The 21,404-nt window shown below is 37.5% G+C and overlaps 1 protein-coding gene across 6 annotated transcripts in view; it reads left to right on the top strand.

The window, feature by feature from the left end:
- LOC132122247 (metastasis-associated protein MTA3-like) overlaps nucleotides 1–21,404 on the top strand; it is a 40,514-nt gene that overhangs the window by 4,814 nt on the left and 14,296 nt on the right. For all 6 annotated transcript variants that reach the window (XM_059532281.1, XM_059532284.1, XM_059532279.1 and 3 more), the window contains exons 3-12: nucleotides 1,587–1,680; nucleotides 2,921–3,047; nucleotides 4,407–4,470; nucleotides 4,570–4,687; nucleotides 9,367–9,469; nucleotides 10,103–10,202; nucleotides 10,311–10,499; nucleotides 19,790–19,864; nucleotides 19,994–20,052; nucleotides 20,232–20,353. In XM_059532281.1, the coding sequence (XP_059388264.1) occupies nucleotides 1,587–1,680; nucleotides 2,921–3,047; nucleotides 4,407–4,470; nucleotides 4,570–4,687; nucleotides 9,367–9,469; nucleotides 10,103–10,202; nucleotides 10,311–10,499; nucleotides 19,790–19,864; nucleotides 19,994–20,052; nucleotides 20,232–20,353 (1,051 nt within the window). The remainder of the gene's footprint in view (nucleotides 1–1,586; nucleotides 1,681–2,920; nucleotides 3,048–4,406; nucleotides 4,471–4,569; nucleotides 4,688–9,366; nucleotides 9,470–10,102; nucleotides 10,203–10,310; nucleotides 10,500–19,789; nucleotides 19,865–19,993; nucleotides 20,053–20,231; nucleotides 20,354–21,404) is intronic.

Raw genomic sequence — 21,404 nt, forward strand, 5'->3', positions numbered from 1 at the left:
GCGGCAGTTGTGTGGACGAAAATGCCTTGTTGATGTCAGAGGAGAATGGGCAGACTGGTTAGAGATGATAGTAAGGCAACAATAACGCAAATAACCACTTGTTACAACCAAGGTATGCAGAATACCATCTCTGAATGCACAACACGTCAGACCCTGAAGCAGATGGGCTACAGCAGCAGAAGACCACACCGGGTGCAGCTCCTATCAGCTGAGAACAGGAAACGGAGGCTGCAATTCTCACCAAAATTGGACAATGGAAGATTGGAAAAGCATCTGATGAGTTGCCTGGTCTGATTACCTGGTCTGATGAGTCTCTATTTCTGCTGCGACATTCAGATGGTAGGGTCAGAATTTGGTGTAAATAACATGAAAGCATGAATTCCACCATGCCTTGTCCTCAACGGTTCAGGCTGCTTCTGGTGGTGTAATGGTGTGGGGGATATTTTCTTGGCACACTTTGGACCCCTTTTGAACATTGTTTAAATGCCACAGCCTACCCGAGTATTGTTGCCGACCATGTCCATCCCTTTATGACTACAGTGTACCTATCTGATAGCTACTTCCAACAGGATAATGCACCATGTCACCAAGCTCAAATCATCTCAGACTGGTTTCTTGAACATAATGATATAAAATGGAAATGACAATGGAAATGTCTTCACTGCACATATTAAATATAAATGTATCTGGCCACTTCTTTTAGTGATAAAGAAGTGGCTCAAAGATCATTTCATTGAAATTTTGGATAAGTGGCCAGGCAACTCCCAGGATATCAATCCCATAGAAAACCTGTGGTTAGTCCTCAAAAGGCAAGTGGACAAGCAGAAGCCCACAATTTGTGATCAACTCCAAGAACTAAAAGGCAAGAATGGATCGCCATCAGTCAGGATTTGGCCCAGAAGCTAATATCCAGCATGCCTGAGTGAATTGCAGAGTTTATTAAGATCAGGGTCAACACTGTAAATATTGACTCAAAAAAAAAAAAAAAAAAATATATATATATATATTTGCCAATAAAAGCCTTTACACCTTATGATATGGTTATTGTTTTTCAGTATACCATAGAAACATGTGGGAAAATAATCTACAGATAGCGAAGCAGCAAACTTTGAAAAACACAACATTTGTCACTGCCAAAACCTTTGGCCATGACTGTATATACAACACAATCTCTATCAATTTCATATTGTTGCCATGATACATATTGTCATTCTGCCCAGTCCTAATATCCTATCTAATTGATTTAGAATTTTCCATTGATTAACAGCCATAAATAGTAATTCCACAAGATAAACTTAATAAGTACCAAATTGAATATTGTGTTTCTATATTAGGTGTGTATTGTCACATAGTCCCTTTATCCTTGTCTACCGGTGTTTTTTTTTTTTTTTTCTCTGATTACTCTCGAGAGGGGTGCAGACACAGCAGGTGTTGATAAATTCAACACTGCACTGCTGATTAAACATAATAGACTGCAACCTCAGGTTCAAGCTTTTTCAGTATTGATTAACAGAGGTGTTAGGTTCACTGTCCCCAGATAAGGTTTGAAGTTCCCTCAAGGTGACCCTGTTTGTCGCTCCTTTCAGACTGCAAGTGGCAATGTGGAGGCAAAGGTGGTCTGTTTCTACAGGAGAAGGGACATCTCACAGAGCCTCATCCAGCTGGCTGACAAACACGCAAGTGAGTGAACTTGTGTTTTCCATGGCAATGTGAATGTATTGACTAGGAAACCAAGGGCGGCTTGTGACGTGGCATGCATGAGTGGTCATTAGCATGATAATGATAAGTCATTTGAAATTGCTCATGTACCGTATATGCATATGCGCCTGTCTTCTGGTGCCTGTGTAAGTTAGCAGGGGAGCTGTAATCACTGGAGTACCAGAACCAGATGCTCATAATTTAGCAGCAGGGCTTCCTGATGGCATAATGTGTCGGTGGCCCTCAACAAATTTGTCTTGATGAACTGGTCACAATATGACCAGATGTATTTTATCTAGGATAAGTGAGATAAATCTGTAGGTTTGATGTCTAAGACCACCACTAGGTTTGATAAGTAGTAGCAAAGAATGTGGTAGTCATCACATGCTTGCATATTACTGAATAGTACCATTTCCAGAAAAGTAAACAATGTCGACCTGAACAATATTGGTTTGCAGTTTCGTTTGGGGACTTTTGGTTAGATGTATTTTTAAGCTAAAGCAATCAAACAGTCAACACCGGCTAGCTCTCACTGTTTTCAGACAACTGCTAAAATCAATTGTGTTTTAATCAAAATCAATTACTGTTATAAAACTGATAGTTCTAGCTCTAAAATCTGATTTGGTCGAGCCATGTTCAAAACTGTTATAAAACAGCCGATATATGTACTCTTGTGTCATTTTTTGGCAACAGTAAACAGCCATACAATTAAACTATTAATTAATTGACATAAAATTATTTATTAAGCAACGTACAGAACTTTTCAAAAGATTGGGGTCAGTAAATTTAACATTATACTAGTTGAAAACCGTTGTATTACCTAATATTGTTTAAAGCTATTAGGTGCAGGTGTTGTAATTAGTTAAGTAGGTTATATAATTTGAATATTTTCCACAGTTTTTTATTTATTTTATTTATACAACAGCTTTCCAAAAACTGATAATAATGATTGTCATGGTACTAGTCTACAATTTGCAGTAAACTGCACCATAATAATTTATGTTGGGTACAACACACAGCACAGTAAACCCCAAATGACAATAAGAAGGCTGTCATCTTTAACATTTGCTTTGTTTATGCAAATATATTTGCATTTGGCTGATTTGGTTGGTCTCTTTTAATGCAGCCGCTAATGCAAGCATTGTTTATCATAATGTAAATGCGTGTATTTCTCATTTATATACTGTATGCCTTTGACAAATGATTAATTCCCTGCCTACAGAGGACCTTGAAGAAGATAAGGAAAGCCCCTCAGAGCCCGACCTCAGTGAAAAACAGAAACATCAACTCCGCCACAGAGAGCTTTTCCTTTCCCGCCAGTATGAATCCCTCCCTGCCACACACATCAGGTAAACCAACCCACACATCCATATGTTTCTAAGTATCTGATAGACCAAAACATGCCATTTTATCCTCAGTTCACATTTTCAGAGGGCAGTTAAGGTGAGATAACAGCGCTCATATAGCCACCTATATAGTCACAGTCTTGCATCCATTCTTAAGCTGGCCGGTGGCACACCAGGGCTTTTGTAATACCCGCTGTGATTCAGGTATAAATGCATTAGCAGTCTGGAGCCAGGTGGCAGTGGTTTTAATAAAAGGGAAGCCTCTGAGAAACATTAGTGGTGGTGCCGAGGTTTGGAGAGGCCTGCTGTGCTCACTGAAATTGATATTGGCCTCCAAATAAAGGAAATGTCACTTCCTTTCTTCTTTCTTTGTTTCATTTTCTTCTTTTGGTTTCTGTGATCCATAAATATTGAGCAGTCATTGTAGGAGGCTTGCCGGCCTTTACAGGGGATAATGTATTTTGTGTGGAACTGGACACATGTCAAGATGGATTTAGATTAAATTTTTTTTATTCTTTTTAGCTCTCCGCCAATAAAGAAGAAAAATTCATGTGCCAACTTAAATTCTACATACAAATAAATCAGTCTTATGATTTATGCACCAGCTGAATTTGAGTAACTGATATTATATAAATGTTTTAATGTTAAAATATTGTCTCCTAGGCTGGACTTTAATCACCCTTATGTTTTTGCAAACCTGTATTACTTGCATGACCCAGCAACCATGTGCACACTATCTACATTATGGAAAACGTGCTGATGAGCTGAAAACATCAGTAAACATGCAAGTTGTAGTGATTTCTACTGAGATATTCTGCTCAAATAAAAGGGAAATAAAGCTAGTCTGTTTACTTTCACACAGTTGTTTGTGCTGTTTGCTGACACTGCCCCTTTAAATTAGTATCTTGGCAAGCTCCAGTTCCAAAGTCGCTTCCCTAACAGTGCAGGTTGGATGTAGACGTGGCAGTGTTCATGGTTAAATGCTCATTCGGAGAGGCACAGAGTGATTAGCATCAGTTTTCCACTCTTCAGTTCAGTAGCTGTATAATGTTTTTGTTCAGTGCTTTCTCATTGTCTGTGTCTGTCGTCTTATCTGTTTCCTGTCTGTGCCCTTTCTCCTTTAATTTCCTGAATTTTATTATAGTCCCCTCACCCATCTGCTCTTTTCTCACCTTTTCATCTTTGCATATGTCACCATCACACACTCACACGTTCTTCTATAATCTTGCACCTAGTGTCTCCACCGTTTTACTGTGCTGTGGATTAGAGGATCTTTGGAGACAGCTGGATGCAGAACATAACACATAGGGCTGCGTGTTTAATCATTTATTATCTTTTTCTCTTTTGGGGTTGTGGAAAAAGAGGGAAGTGCAGTGTGGCCCTCCTGAACGAGACAGAAGCTGTGCTCTCCTACCTGGAGAAAGAGGTACACAACTTTTTACTTTAAATGCTGTTTTGAATCTTAAGTTGAACAGATATCTAATTTAAGTACATTTTTGTTTGCTGCATTCGCTTTATCTCTCAGGACACATTTTTTTATTCATTGGTGTACGACCCCACACAGAAGACGCTATTGGCTGACAAGGGGGAGATTCGTGTTGGTCCACGCTTTCAGGCTGATGTCCCTGAAATGCTACAGGAAGGTTAGTATATTTTATTTATTATGGGTGTCAGTTTAGTTGAAATATAATGAATATTTAGCTCTATTGTTTTTGTCACCGTGACAAAGCTCTTACTAGAGTGTTCGGTGTAGGGATGTTCATTTTAACCGGTTAATTGTTAACTGACCGTTAAGAATTTTGACCAATTAATACAATCAGTTACACATTTTAAAAAGTCATTTATTTATTTTTTTCAATAATTTATCAAAATATTTTAAAAGTTTTGCGGCATGTTTAAAATATGCCATGCGTATAAAAAAAAAATATACGTCGCGTAGCCTATTAATAAATCACATTTTATTATTTCATGCAGAAATAGGCCTAATGCCGACTCGAAATGTTTATAAACATTGTAATAAACACTGTAAATATAGCTATGCTATTTTAGTTCCCCTTACTCCACAATAAATCCTTTCAATTAACAGTAGCCTAAGAACAAGAATAAAAAATACCATAAGAAGTTATAGCAACAAGTGACAAGCCAAAACAAATTCATTTAGGTTCAAATGAAACCAAAACCAACGTTGGGTCTTTCATTCGACACAAAATCAAATGTTTCTGTATTCGGGATGTAGGCCTATTTGAATACCAAATTATTGTTTATTATAGCCTAGGCCTACTTCACTCGCGTTCCAGTATCCACGTAAATCAAAATGTTTTGCATAACATCATGGCGGTAAGTTGATAACTCTTAACAGCACCGATTTTATTACATATTTAAACACAGCAGTGTGTTTTTTTTTTTTTATATGTTTGACTGACTGTATTTTATTATGGTAATAAACAGGCTGCATTGTCAAGGTAGCAAAGCTTAACTGTGAGCGAACATGCAGTGCCAGCACAGTCACTTGTTTTTTCTCTAACAGTGGAAGCAGCTAGCCTAGTCCTTTTAGTCATAAAGATAATCGTAATTGTAAATGGTTTGCCTTTATTTGTGTACATTCACAATAAAAACAAATCTTTGTGCATAAAATAAGCCTAAAGAAAAATAGGATGCGCTTTCTGTCGTCTGGTTTCCTTTCACGCAGCACAAAAATTAACCGAAACTGCATTTTTCATTCATTTTCATAATTATTCAAGTAAAAATATATTTCTCGTATAGGTCTATTTATTTGCTATATATAGCCTAGCTTTATTATGTTTTTAGCCACTCGCAGAAGTGCTGCAGGTGTGTGACGTGATATGTGTTGACCATGTGAATCCTCATGTTCTGTGGTTTGCTGCTTTTTAGCATGTAAAATGAATCCCCGGGAAACAAATGTTAGTATTTTTAACGGGTCACAGGCACTTATCCTTTCTAATTTAATTAAATTCTAATTTAAATAGGGCTGCACAATTAATTGAATGCGACTGTCATGCATATCTTGTCAGTAAAGCCGGTTCTGTGATTAGTAGTAAATCTCCATCACGTGCTTTCAAATGGAGCAGCGTTTACTACCCAGAGCCATAGTTCACTGACAAGTTATGCATAATCGCGTTCATTATAGCAGACAATTTAATCACACAATTATGAAATCGAAGATATCATTCTGCGATTTATTAATTCTGATTGCGTAGCTTCTCAGTGAACTTCGGCTTTGTTTAGTAAATGCTGCTCCATCTGAAAGCACGTGAAAATACAACATTTAATAACATTTTTTTAACTCACTTCATAACGTCAGTCAAGTGTTTGAAATAAATCCTTCTGAGAGATGATGTGGATTCTTACATAGAATAAGGCATGCAACATATTTCATAGTATTCTAAGTAGAGCTAAAGCTATGTCAATTAGAATTGCATTATTATATACTTTATTATAATAAGAATTATATTGTCATAGTTGTTTATTAGTCGCTTTTAATGAAAGCAGTTAAATCTTGTTTATTCAGCTACCATTATAGGGATTTCCTGGGTTTCTTCTGAGAGGTGTATTTGGTAGTGATGTCCGATTCGCGAACGAATCGTTCAATTTAACCGGTTCTTCTTAGTGAACTGGTTGAACCAGTTCACCAAATCGAACTGAATCGTTTGAAACGGTTCACATCTCCAATAAGCGTTATTCCACAAATTACTTAAACTGTTAACTTTTTTAACATGACTGACACTACCTCTTAGTCAGAATAAACCAAATTCCCCGGAGTAATTAATTTACTAAAACAGTACACTGACTGAACTGCTGTGAAGGCCGAACTGAAGATGAACACCGAGCAGAGCCAGATGACGAACGAACACACCCACTGCTGGAGCAGTTCTCATTCTCGAGTCAAGAGATGAATGTTTCTAATCTGTATATTGTAGATAATGTATAGGCCAAAGGGGTTTTCAGGGAAGTTGGACAATAATTAAGACTCTAAAGACTTATGAAACATCTGTAGTGTATTTATAGTTAATGATGACACATTCACAAATTGAGTTTGTAGTAAACAGAACATGAACACGAGTAGAGCAGCTGATGATACTGAACTGCAGAGCATGCCGGTTAGAGCGATTCTCGTTCTCGAGTCAAGAACCAGTTGCATCGGTTTTCGGATCATCAGTACACTGAACCAAAAAACGTTTCTTTCGGACGCGTCCGATTCGAGAACCGAGGAGCTGATGATACTGCGCATGCATGATTCAGCATGAAGCCGACTGACTCACAGCGCGTCTGAACCGAACTGATTCTTTTGGTGATTGATTCTGAACTGATTCTGTGCTAATGTTATGAGGGCGGGTAAACCGAGGGCTTGAATGAAGGGGCAGATCTGGCGAAACGTAAGTTCATTTAATAACAAATACATTGCAATGGATTATGTATAGTAAGTGGATCATGGTTTCTGTGCTGATGACACCTAATTTATTTAGGCTACTTTATATATTAAAGACTTAAATCCTTTTATGCACATTATTGCTGTTACTGTATTTGGGTGCGTTTTTGCAAAACTTAATAGTAAACTTTTCATGATTATAAGGTTTTTAACTGACTAAAGTTATGATTACTGACTTCATATATTTCAATGTTTGATAGACGTTACCCCAATGCGGAAAAGAATCGAACTTCCCATCACTAGTATTTGGAGATTCAGCATGAGAGGGCCCTCTAGCCTTCAGATCGAGATTTACTGCTGATCATAAAACCGTTCTTCACTGAAAGATATGCATCACAGCTTCTGCCTAGTCTTGATTTATTGCCTTTGTAGTTTAATTTTGATTAATTGTGCAGCCCAACAGTTTAGTATACGCAATAATATACAAGTGCATTCTGTATTTTTTGTGATATACTCAATCAAATTTTCGTTACAACAACTCTTACTACATTGTCACAGCAGATTATATTGTGCCTCGATTTGAGTGGAAAATGAAATCATCCTTGACTGTTCAAGCTCTTGTTTTTTTTAGTCTAACTTGCAAGCACCAGACCACTGAGTCGTCAAACCTGCTTTCCTGCAGTCTTGCATTTGGAAATGTAGTGGAGTAAAAGTGAAAGTTGGCGAAAAAAAAAAAAACTCCGTACTGATTCTCCCCAAAAAATACTTAAGCACTGTTACAAAGTATTATTACTTGGTCACATTACATCTAGTGGTTCACCGATATAATACATTTTTCAAATATCGGCACCGGCCAATGTTTTTGAAGCGTGTGACTTATTTTGACAGCGCTGGGAACGACAGCACCTGAGCTTAATTTTTTTTTGTGCAAGTTGTGAGAGCTTATAAAGTGTGGATTTGTATCCTGCATGATCGCGTGTTCTCTGCGTGACGGTTTGTCCGTGGGAATTGAATGCTGACAGAATATCTGCATCTGCATCAGCATCAGCTGACAAAAAACTATATCGGTTGACCACCAATTACATCACTGTTTCCCATTGTAGACATCTTCAGTGATTTATAGCCATTTTTTTTGTACATAACACAGTGACCTTGTGCTAGACTGTAGTCATTGACCGCTTTAGTCATGGGGATGTTCTTTTTCTCTCGCTTTCTGTATTATTCCCATTTTTAATAATCGTTTTGTTCTTAATACTACTAAGAAAACCAGTTTTAAATCTTGTGACAAGATGTTTCACCACACATAACAAATTTTGTTGTATTATTTTAATCAGCATCTTTTAACATTTGTTACTCTAGTTTTTGCGATTTGATCTGCACTGTAGGAACTATGATCTGTCAGATCCCCATTGGTGGTTCTTTGGCTGATTTAGCATGTGGGCCAGTGACGGTCTGTGTGGGAAGCATTTTTCGGTTCTAGATTTAGATGTCCTGCTTTTTGAAGATATTAAACTTTTCCATCTACATTTACACGATGGATACAAAGTGATAACTTTTTAAATGATAGCTATACTGTAAGGAAGGAGATTTGATCTGAACCTATGCATTCTGACCTCGTTTAGCCTACTTCTTCATCCAGAAGCGATTGATAGTTCAGCATTTACACAATGCTGGATTGAATGCTCCTACTCTTCATTCGAATGACAGGCTGGTGGGCTGATGATGATAATATCTATACTATAATACATAATTATTCATGATCTTGCTAAGCAGGCTGTCTTCCATCATTACCTAATGCCAGGTTTGATTTACGTGTTAATTCCCATCGTTGCCACGGGAACAAGTTGCCTAGGTTGTCTTGACAGAATTTTCAATGGTAGATTTTACCCTGTGGTTTTACACAGCCAGCTCTGATAAAACAAATTTTCTCTGTAGGAGAACCTGATGACAGAGACCAGTCCAAACTGGAGATGAAGATGTGGGACCCAGAGTGTCCGCTGACCAGCAAACAGATTGACCAGTTTCTTGTGGTGGCTCGGTATGTTTTTGATGCTTTCAAGATTTTAGCTATGCCTTATTAAAAAAATCAAACATGCATTTTAGTATACTTTTAAAACCGATTTGTAACTGTTATGCTTCAGGGAGAAGATTATACATTGGAAAGAATTGTGGAGAAGTAAATCCAAGTGTCAGAAACTGAAATTTGATTAATATTATTATGCACTATATATAGATTTTGTTTAAAAAAAAAAGTTTACTTGTCTCTACAGTATGTTTAGTTTCTAAATATCTTTTGAGTTTCAATGGTTTCATGCTTTTTCCAGCCAATAAGTCTCTGCACAAAACACATTGTGGTCCAAATATTGGTTGTTTATAGCAAAAGGAACATTATATTTTAAATATACCCAATTTAATTGACTTATGAATTGGAATCAGATCAAATCAGGAAATCTGAATTTATACCTAGCTGTTACAGATAAATTTGCACCAAACAATTGCATATTTTCCCCCCCTGCTCTCCATGACCCCAACAGAACAAACCTGTGATCTGTTTTTGGGTTGTGACCTGCCAGTTGAGAACCACTGCTGTAGAAGACACTGGAAACTGTGTAAACGAGGAAACTGACGGCATAATTAAATTTACATGATGAATCTGGTGATCTGTGTGCAGAGCGGTTGGTACTTTTGCCCGAGCGTTGGACTGCAGCAGCTCCGTCAGACAGCCCAGCTTACACATGAGCGCCGCGGCAGCCTCAAGAGACATCACACTGGTACCCATCCCATCAGTACCATCTGTCTTGCTCCATTTATCCACTGGAGATAAAAAAAAAAAAAAAATCCTGATTAATTCTCTCCCTATCTGTCTATTTCGCTCTAAGTTCCATGCCATGGACACCCTGCACCGGCATGGCTATGACCTCTCCAGTGCTTTGAGCGTGCTCGTTCCTCAAGGAGGGCCTGTGCTGTGCCGGGATGAGATGGAGGAGTGGAGCTCATCAGAGGCAAACCTGTTTGAGGAAGCGCTGGAGAAGTATGGCAAAGACTTCAATGATATCCGGCAAGACTTTGTGAGTATGCTCAGAAAGCAGGGGTTGGGGAATAATCGATTTGATTCTAACACTATAGTTCAAAAGTTAGGTGTTGGAAATTTTTTTCACTCTTACCATAAAATGTATTCCTGTGATGTAGGGCTGAAAAGAGTAGTAGTAATTGTCAGCTAATATTTTTGTTGTCGAGTAGTCGTTTGATCTCATATGACCTAATGTAGGAGCCTGCAATAATGTGGTTTGACCAGTGTGGTGCTATAGTGCAATCTTTAATAGAGCTTGGCCGGATGCTATTCAATTTAATTTAAGTTTTAGTTTGTTTTGAGCTCAGGGCTGTTTTGATTATCATAACCCCCTATATATGGTTATTTTAAGAGAGTTTATGCTGTGAATAAAATAGTTTGTCCAAAGTAAAACGTCCTATCACTTACGTTAATTTTGTTTCTTATAAATATGACTTACAAAAAGAGTTTTTAGGCAGAATGATGTGTCATGACTTTTTCATATAGATGATTAAATGGCGAATAAGAGTGTCTGTCATCTAATTTTGTATGCCCAATATATTTATTTGTATAAATTAATTGTATAATTGTAATTATTTAAAGGGTTCGTTCACCCAAAAATGAAAGTTAGGCCATAAATTACTCGCCTCAATTCATTCCAAGTGTATATGACTTTCAGATGAATCTAGTCGGAGTTACATTAAAATTGTCTTTGATCTTTTAAGCTGTTAAATGAAAGTCAGCAGGTGTTGCATAAATCAGTCTAAAAGAAGTTAAATAAAAAATGCCATTTCTCACATTTCTCCGAGGGGATGAACAAAGGCTTCCTGTAACGAAACAATGCGTTTTTGTAAGAAAATTGTAATAATCACTTTAATGAAGCTTGCGCCAACAGTTGTACACGGAAGCAGCTCCGGGCGGATGACGTATGAGGCCAGCTTTGCACATAGTTAGAGGCCAGAGACACAAAGTGGAGAAAGCACATTAGCAGGCCGAGCAAGCTCACTTTTCACGATACACAAATTATGAATGTATCTCTGAGGGGTACTGACTGTCTTAACAAACAGTTTAGATGGTATTTTCCTTTAATTTTGCCTCTGTATAATGCATTTAGTTTTTGCAATGCACCACTGCTGTTCCTTAAACGTACAGTATGGAATTTTTGGCCACCAGGGGTCACTCAATCAAAATAACAACATAAGACGTACTTTGATGACGTCGAGGTTAGAGCTTGCAGACTGCCTGTGTGAGCCGCGCGTCTCAGCCGCGTGCTTGCTAGAAATAGAACCGACGCCTATTTTTCTCGCGACGCGCGCGTGTTGGAAGCATTTCCAGGCAAAATATAATAGGAAAATGTTTATATGTCATTTTGTACACAAATACATATTAATTCATGACATTTTGATGTTTGAAAGTCTATAGGTCGACATAAATTCAGATATAAATGTAATTTAAAAAATAAATAATTAACGATTTTCAAATATTGCACCTGTCAAACATAGTCTATTTTGCCGTCAATACTGTTGACGGTGTCCTTTATCAGGAGGCTTTATATTTATGTTCAACATGAAGCATAGATATTGTTGTCATGAAGACAAGAGCCTGGTCTGTCAGCGGTCCCCCTTCTCCTACAGCAGCAGCAGCCTAGTATTTTGACAATCACGTCTTTTCGAACGGAGAGATATATAAGTTATCAGACCCCTATCAAATCAATATTCCATCTAGCTAGTAGTAATATATGTTAAAAAAAACACGGTTGCCTTTCGTTAATAATTATAATTACGTTTATACTATGATATCGAACAAGATAGTGAACTGCATTTGAAGCTACTTTATCCAGCTAGATATAGAACACATGTAGATTTACATTATACTCTACATGAGAGCTAGTCCGTCTGCGTTTTACACAAGACATCATCGTTTCACAAAATATACGGATAGATACAGTTAGCTGAATGGATGCATACCTGTTTATTAGAATGCAAGCATCTCTCTGTAGTTTCAGCTTGTCACGAAGCTCTCTCTATCTTGGAAATGCAACTCCAATATTTACCCGTGTCTTGTTTGTTCTCTTGTCCCAAAACCTTCTCAGGTCATTTATTTCACCCGTACGTTTGACTGCGCTTCACAGAACGTGCAGGCAAAGCATAATCATGATCCATAACTAAGTTATTGATTGAGGTATAAATACGAATATAAACAATATAAATATAAAATATAATAGTCTCGATCAAGGCTAGCTACTACTTTTTCTTCTTCGTCTCGTCTTTGCTTCTGTTCACCTTTGTATTTGGCGGTTCCGCAGTAAGTTCGATAAACTAGAGGGGTCAAAGTTTATATGACCCCATAGACGGGCGACAAAACGCAAATAAAGAAACGTGCCGTGTCTTCTAATTAAACTATAATTTTCTCTGGATTTGAAAGTTCGTGGAAACTTTCGGGATAATGTAAGTACACAACTAAAAAATATATATAACATAGATATAGTGATATCTGCTATTTTTAAAGCAGAAAAATTACATATTGCGCCTTTAAGTGCCACCTGCTGACAGAGATCTGCTGTTTGGTATGTTTTTTGTAGCCTAATTTCAAACTATTCTGTTTTTGCTTCAGGTTTTGAAATTACACAGTCTAGTTTAGATCAAAACAATGAAGCAACTAATCATATTCTTCCAACTCATATTTTCATTCTTTCTTGTCTTTTGCTTAAAGGGGTCCTATTATGCCTTTTTACTTTTTCTATTTTAGTTAGTCTGTAATGTTGCTGTTTGAGCAGAAAAAAGATCTGCAAAGTTACAAAGCTCAAAGTCTACTTCAAAATGAGATATTTCATTTAACAGAAATCTCTTTTTAAAAACTACAATGAACATCTTGTTGGGCTACAACTAGGGTTGCCACCCATCCCTTAAAATACGGAATCGTCCCGCATTTGAGAATAAAATACCCATCCCGTTTTAAATCAATACGGGACGGGGTTTGTCCCGTATTTTCAGAGTCTTCAATGCAACATCTCATACAAATCATCCCACCGGCATTCTGTAAAGACTCGTCCTATTCTGCCCCTGATTGGGTAAGACTCTCTGCCATCGGTGGATTGATTGGTTTGTTTCAGTTTCACAGCCAATCAGAGTCAGAGGAGGGCGGGTCAATTTGTCGGCGAGTGTTCTCTGTTGTGCACGGTGGCTTGTCAGATGTGCGATAGCATGCCTCGGGAGAACCAAAGTCAATCATCTCCTGAGGCAGATTGTGTAATGACAGTTTTTTTGTTATAACCTCAATCATTTTCTGATTGATTACATTATATTTCATGGGTTGCCTATTTGTTAAGAAACAATGTTAAAAATGTTAATGAATCATGATATGGTATGATTTATTTACACTTACAACAAAAAAAACAATAAGGTTCATTTATTAAACAGTGTATTAACTAACATGAACTAACAATGAGTAAGTAATACATTTGTTACAGTATTAATCTTTGTTGATGTTAGATAATATAAATAAAGCTGTTCATTGTTTGCTCATGTTATTTCACAGTGCATTAACTAATATTAACAGGATTTTAATAAAGTATTATTAAATGTGGAAATTAACATGAACAAACGTGAACAATTGCCGTAAGAAATTAAGACTTAAATATTAGTATTGTAGCTGCCTTTGGATGATAAAGTTCTCTAATTTAAAGGGATCATATGATGTTGCTAAAAAGAACTTTGTTGTGTATTTGGTGTAATGCAATGTTTATGCAGTTTAAGGTTCAAAAAACAAATTTTCTACATAATGTACTGTATTGTTTCTCCTCTATGCCCTGCCTTTCTGAAACGTGTAGATTTTTACAAAGACCATTGTTCTGAAAAGCGAATTGTATGCTGATTGGCCAGCTATCTAGTGCATTGTGATTGGCTGAATACCTCAAGCAAGTGACGGAAATGTTGCGCCCCTTAACATACTGTGTGATGCCATCTCCTGGCACGACCAGACAAAACCAATAAAACCCATTACAAGTGAGGCATTTGTAGCATCCAGTGGGGACATAATTACTGATTATAGTGACTTTTATAGTAGTTTTTACGCATTGCGTATCGCACCGCATAAACATAAAACCATGTCTGCTATTGTGATCGGCGAAACAACAAACAACAAGCTCTGCACTGCTTAAAACTCGCATTTGAATCATCAGTGGCAAGTTCTTTAAATATAAAAAATTTACTTACAGGCTGTAAGTCCGAAGCACCAGACTGTCCTTGCAAAGTTAGAAATGCTCCACTTTACAGAACAGCCTTTGAGCACAGACCCATTGTAGGCTTGTCTGCAGGTTCAGGAAAACATTCTCCATGAAATGCATCACGCAATGTGGACTTGAGGTAGGAACGGCCGGCGGTTTTGTCAAAGAACACGTGACGACCCCGGGCTAGACTCCGCTTTGTCCACGGTGAAAACCAATCCGGCGATCCACAGTGCGAAGTTGATGTATTTCCTCAGTGACCAGCACAAATCAGCTCTAGGCATGATGAAGCGGATATCATCCTCTTTTGGAAGGCCGAACAAAGTAGTTTCGCAGCTCCACAACATGGCGGCAGCAACAGTACTACAGCGAGAATCGCGTGGATGATTGGAATTGGCTGCGATGCAAAGGGCACCAGCTAAAATCTTGCCTAGTGCACCAAATTGGTCAGGGCTGGCCCTAGGTAAAGGTTTGAAATGTTGCATAAATTACATTTTAACTAAAATGCTTGAATTGAAACATTTTGCATTCTACCTATGGTAAAACTGTGCTAGATGTTAAGTTTTGTGAAGAAGGGCCACTGGTTGGAAGCTTTTTAGCAGTGTTTATGATCAATATGCATAACAGTGACTGTAAAATATGTTTTCCATTAGGAATATATAATAATATATCCATTAGGTATGGAATTTACATATTTTGAGTTTAGATATTTGAGATTGCATTACTTTAACCACCACCGACCACACCCCAGCCCCCCGCCCGGCCCGGCCCGGCCTGGTCCAGGCCAGCCCAGCCTGCACCCACTGTCCTCTTTTTGGAAAACAAAAATATGTTCACCCTAGATAATGACTATAATACAATAAGGCTGGACATTCAAACACTCTATCATTCTATCCTATTATCTATCATTCAACGACCTCAAATATGGCTTATCATCTGAAATATTTAAGTATTAGCAATTTTACAAGGCTGCTCAATCTGTCAACAGAGAAATTTGCTATGTTCAAGTGTCTGTGGCGTGTGGAAGCTGAACAGTAGTGCTCACTGCAGGACAGATGGAGGCAACGGTGCACTCACTTGATGGTAAAATACTCCCTCATGTTTGGTCATACAGATAAGACTAATAAATCTTTAAAAATTTTAAATAAACTCTACGTTTATTTGTGTGTATTCACAATAACAACAAATCATTGTGCTTTTGTAAAATAATGAATGCAAACACCCAATCCCAACTTTCTACCGTCTCGGTCTGTGAACTTGAGCGTGAAACTCTGTGTATATCTTTGCCTTACATTAAGTAATATGAATTATTAAATATAATAGGTAATATATAATAGAGAGTGAAATGTCTACTTTCAAATGAACCAATTCAAATGGAAAACAAATGTTCTCCAATAATGTAATCCATATGAAACATTCAAGCAGTCGTATTCACTGCTGCAAAGATAACGAGACAGTGTTGCTGCATTCATTTCTTAAACCGAAACAAAGAAAGCGCAGTTTATAAAATTATTAATGTTAATGCGGTCACCTTACTGTTTTTCACTGACACATTCATAATAATTTCTTCTGCCAGTGTGCTGTGGCAAGTTTTATGTGTGCAATGTGCTTGAGTGCTTTTTAGGCTATGTAGGCAATTAAAGGCTCATTATAATGATTTAAATGGTTTATTAATAAACGTGTGATTAGTCGACTAATGCATAAAAACAAACGCCTACTAGTCGACCAGAAAAATCCTTAGTCGATGGCAGCTCTAGTGAGCTATGGTCGATATGAATGTTTGTTATGTATCAAAGCAGACATTATTTTTTAGCACTTTCATGTGCCATATTTACACAATCTTACCATGAGCTGCTTGCTACTAAAGATTTGCTAAAAGACTGAAGTGCATCAAGAATAATTTTGGAATTCAATCATGAAATGCCTAAAAATTCTCACCCCTAGCAGAAAGATGTCTTGAAAGGTGCTATGGGGAAAAGGAAAACCGTTAAAACTGGATTGGTGAAGTGTTGCTATTGAAAAAAAAAACAGAGATGATACAGTTTAGAGGAGCAAAGCAAAGAACGACACTTCAAATTAAAGAATGAAAGAGTAGCAGCAGAGATGAGGTGATGTGAGGCTGAACAATGGGAAGATTGGACCAGTTGAGTGGGTTGGATTAGGAGCGTGTTGCTTCTTGACCTAACTTGAGCACATTTGATCCATTCATTCAGAGACAAGGGTACTTATTTATATGGGGGCTGGAGTGAAAGCTTTGGTGTTAGGGTGTGAACAGAAGTAAAAGCTGTTTTCTATTGCTCTGAGAAATGGGATTTCTTTATTCTGGGGCTTTATTTCTCAAAATGGAATGAAAAACAACTGCACTTCTACTGAGCCACTTTATTGCACACAATAAGAATCACTTGTTCAAGAACACCAAATAGTCCCATAGAGATCGACTTGGTGGTGTGGTTTAGTGGTGCACTGGTTTTCTCTTACTCTTTTCCCTTTCTGTCTTAAAGCAGTCATCGATAGTGATTGATTTTTGCTGTGATTAATAGATAGAAGAGGAGGATTCAAAATGTTTAAAACATCATCGACCATTGCAAGGTTTGAATATCTAATTCAGCATATCTAATTCAGGTAGTTTTAAAGATTTACAAACTATTGAAATGTCAAGTGGTCTACGTGTTAAATAATTATTCATAAAATTGAAAATTATAGGTTAAATCTTTAAAGGGGTCATGTGATGTTGCTAAAAATAACATTTTTGTGTATTTGGTGTATTGAAATGTGTTTATGCAGTTTAAGGTTAAAAAAACATTATTTTCCACCTGCTGTATATTATTGTTGTTCTGCCATGTCCCTTCTTTCTGAAACGCATTGATTTTGATAAAGCTCATTGTTCTGCAAAGCGAGGTGTGCTCTAATTGGCCAGCTATCCAGTGCGTTGTGATTGGATGATTGCCTCAAACGTGTGATGGAAATGTTACACATCTCACCATGTGTCCCGGCACGTCAAGACAAAAACAATAAAACCCATTACAAACGAGGCATTTGTTGCATCCAGTGGGGACATAATTACTGATCATAGTAACTTACACTGTTTTATTATGCATTGTGCTGCGTATCGCACTGTGTAAACATAAAACCATATCTGCATTTGTGATCGGAGAAATGACAAACATGCTCTACACTGCTTAAAACTAGCTAAAGCATCAGTGGAAAATCCTTTACATATGAAAACATTCATACAGACTGTGACCTTCAGAATCCTTGCAAATATGGAACTGTGCCACTTTATAGAAAAAGACACAGGTTTCATGAGTTCGCCTTGCAGATAATAAAGTGAAAAGAATAGTATGCGTATTTGGTGTGCTACCCAGGAAGAGGGCTCCGAGCTTGGAATCGGCCTGAACACGGAGCGCTCCCCTGTTGTAAATACAACTTTTCCACTGATTTCTAGTTGTGTCCTCTTTTGGAAGACCAAAGAAAGTAGTTTCTCTTTCACAAAGAAAAACACAGCTTCTCCACAACTTAGCACCGTCAGCGACAGCGAGAACAAAAGTTACACCTTTCTTTGTGCGAACATTTAGGCGGCGTTATGCTAATCTTCCCACATCTTGACGTAGACGTGGGGGTGTGTGAGAACGAGCTGTTTTAGGAGGGCGTGGTGGGCTCTTAAATTTTAGAAAGAATATCTCTTTGGATGTGAGACTTTAGTCTTTGGAACTTTACAGATCTTCTTAATGCACCAAGAGCTTGTAACACTCCAAAGAGAAAGGAACTCACATGAAAAACTTGAAATCACATCATATGCACCTTGTCTAATGTCCAAAGTGCATGTTGACATATACCCATTTACAGAATGAGAAAAAAATTACTACAGATAAAAATCAGGAATTGCATTTCTATACACTTCTCTCTTTGTGATTAAAAAGTATTTCTCATTGTTTTATTATGCTTTATTTTATTTGGTTAAAACAATTCAGTTGAACTTTTTTTTTTTTTTTTTTAAACACAACTTTAGAAGTTAAAGTGACCCCATTATGGGTACTGAAAGGTTCATATTTTGGTTTTGGGAGTCCCTAGCAACAGGTTGACATGTATGTAAGGTCAAAAAACACTTTCATTGTCTTATAATATGCATTTATTTTTTACCTTACTTGCTCAACGACTCCCAAACGATTTGCTCAACGATTAATTTTTCCAAACCACTCCTTTGCTTCACGCTAATCTGTGGTGATTGGTCTCTTTTGCATTTCATCATGCCTGATAAAGCATTTGCAATCAGTGCTGCTTTGTGTACAACCATTACCGAGGAAAAAGCTATTTTTACAGCTTCAAAAGCAGCACCTAGTGGCAAAGAATGAATTTTCATTTTCATTCAGACCCATGGGAAAAGACCAAGTTAGCGGGCAATATGCTAATGTTTCATGTTGACGTCAACATGAACCGTATTGGGTTTTGTTTTTAAAACGACTTGTTTCTTGATTCAGAGTCAACTCTTTTGAGAGACAGTAACTTTATACAAGCTGCATTTTCAGATTTAAAACTTTGCAGGATGTTTTTATTCACTTAGAGCTGTGTTGCACTGTATGAAAGGTAATTTTCAAAAATCCATAATAGAGGCATTTTAAGAAGATGACTCAGAGAAGAACTGTAATCTAATGATTTCCCATCTTTAGTTTCCTTGTCGGGTTCAAAAAACCAAAAAGAAATGCTGAGAAACCAGATGCTAAAAATACATAGCAGCACCTCAGGATGTTAATCTAAATGTTCTTCATAACACCAGCTGTCAGCCTAGAACACCTCTGTTCATTTTTATACTCTGCTCACCCTCGCTTAGATGCGGGCCAAAAGTGGGGCTTGGCCAGCTTTATATTAAGTTTTCTTAAATTCATTGCACCTGTTTCATGCACGTTTCTTTGTGCTCAGCAGGTGCTAATGAATAATCATGTGTGCCTGCATGCGATTCTAGCCATATCACTCTCAAAATAAATATTCCATAAATTCTGACCACTTAAAGAATTAAGACAAGTGCTGTATCTTCAGTTCGATGCTTCCTTATGGATTTTGACTTCTTAACCTTTGTTTTATTTCAGCTTCCTTGGAAGTCGCTGACCAGCATCATTGAGTATTATTACATGTGGAAAACCACAGACAGATATGTACAGCAGGTGAGCAGTATTTTTCAGTTTAAAGCTGTACTTTGATAGATTATATTTAATTATCTGGAAATCTCTTTTTCTGTTTGCTCTGACTGTCTTTGATCTCGCTTTAACCTTAATATTTATAATTTTGTACAGAAACGACTGAAGGCAGCTGAAGCAGAGAGCAAACTGAAGCAAGTCTACATCCCTACATAGTGAGTTTTAGCATCTGTAAAATACCAGTTCTACACCATCATTTCAATGGTCCTTTATATTAGGATCAATCTCATGAGCTTCTCCAGTGACTGCTTATGATCGGATTTCAATTTTGCATGTTTATAAACCTCTTGTAAAAGATTATAATGTGAAATCTAATTAGCTTTTTGCCTCACAGCAACAAACCCAATCCCAACCAGATCTCTGTCAGTAACGGCAAAATGGCTACTGTGAATGGTGCAGCAGGCACAGGCAGTTTCCACACAGCCGGAGGCGGCCGTGCATGTGAGAGCTGTTTTGGTGAGTAAAGACCCTCTTCACCTAATTACAGTCAACACAGCCATACAATCAATTTGCTGCTTCTCCTGGAGGGCATGTCACACCTCCTGTAATCAGTGGGGCTGGATACTGCATTTTCACCCTTTTATCTTCCAATCAGATCAGTCAAAGCTGCCGCATCACAATCTATGTGAGCAGCAATGATTAGTCTGGATCAACATTGCCTTTTAGTAATGGACTCACAGTGTGGAGCATAAAGTGAATTTAAATTGAACCTAATTCTTTCATTGTGTATGGCCCTATGAAATTCATTAAATTCTTTCCCAAATTCTGTTAAAAGTATTCCGTGGTGGGGGGGCGTTAAAGTCGATGGTTTTCCATTTCATCAAATAGCATATCCAATTAAATCATGAAACTTACCATATTAAACCCCTTCAACTCTCCGGACCCGGTACCGGGTCCAAAAATAGCATGCAAAATGTCCGTGTTTCATTTGCAAAGCCTTCCTTATATGGTATCAGCCCATATATGGGTTCATTTGAAAGCTTAGAGTGTTTTCTTTACAAAGAATACCATTAATTGGGGTTTTATGATTCATAAAGTAGTAAAATTAAGCTAAGAAATATATTTTTCCCCCACACAAATTTCCGTCTAACGATTGCGAATAATTTTTCTTAAGAATGTGTATTTAAAATATTTTTCACAAAACAGTCAAGTCATATATCACAACAAAGCTCTCATTCTCAGGAATTTGACGATGTAGATCATTTTTTTGTGTGACAATCAAAGATCGAATGATCTTCAACAGAATCGCGATGTAAAATTTCTCACCTCAGTGCAAATTATTATTTATCCATCTTAGCACCGCTTTTTGGCAGCCACAAACAGCCACAAATACCTATATACTCTATATAATCTTTTAGATTAGAATCTCTTCTTTCAAACAAGACCATTTTTACATTTCTGTGTGCTTCCATTGGTGAGATATAAAGCGTTTTGTCCAAGTGCGCACATACAGAAAACAAGTGCTCCTGAGTGAGACGCGCTCTCTATCTCATATGATGGGCCTGAG

This window comes from Carassius carassius, chromosome 40, assembly GCF_963082965.1.
Source record: "Carassius carassius chromosome 40, fCarCar2.1, whole genome shotgun sequence".
NCBI classification, from domain to species: domain Eukaryota; kingdom Metazoa; phylum Chordata; class Actinopteri; order Cypriniformes; family Cyprinidae; genus Carassius; species Carassius carassius.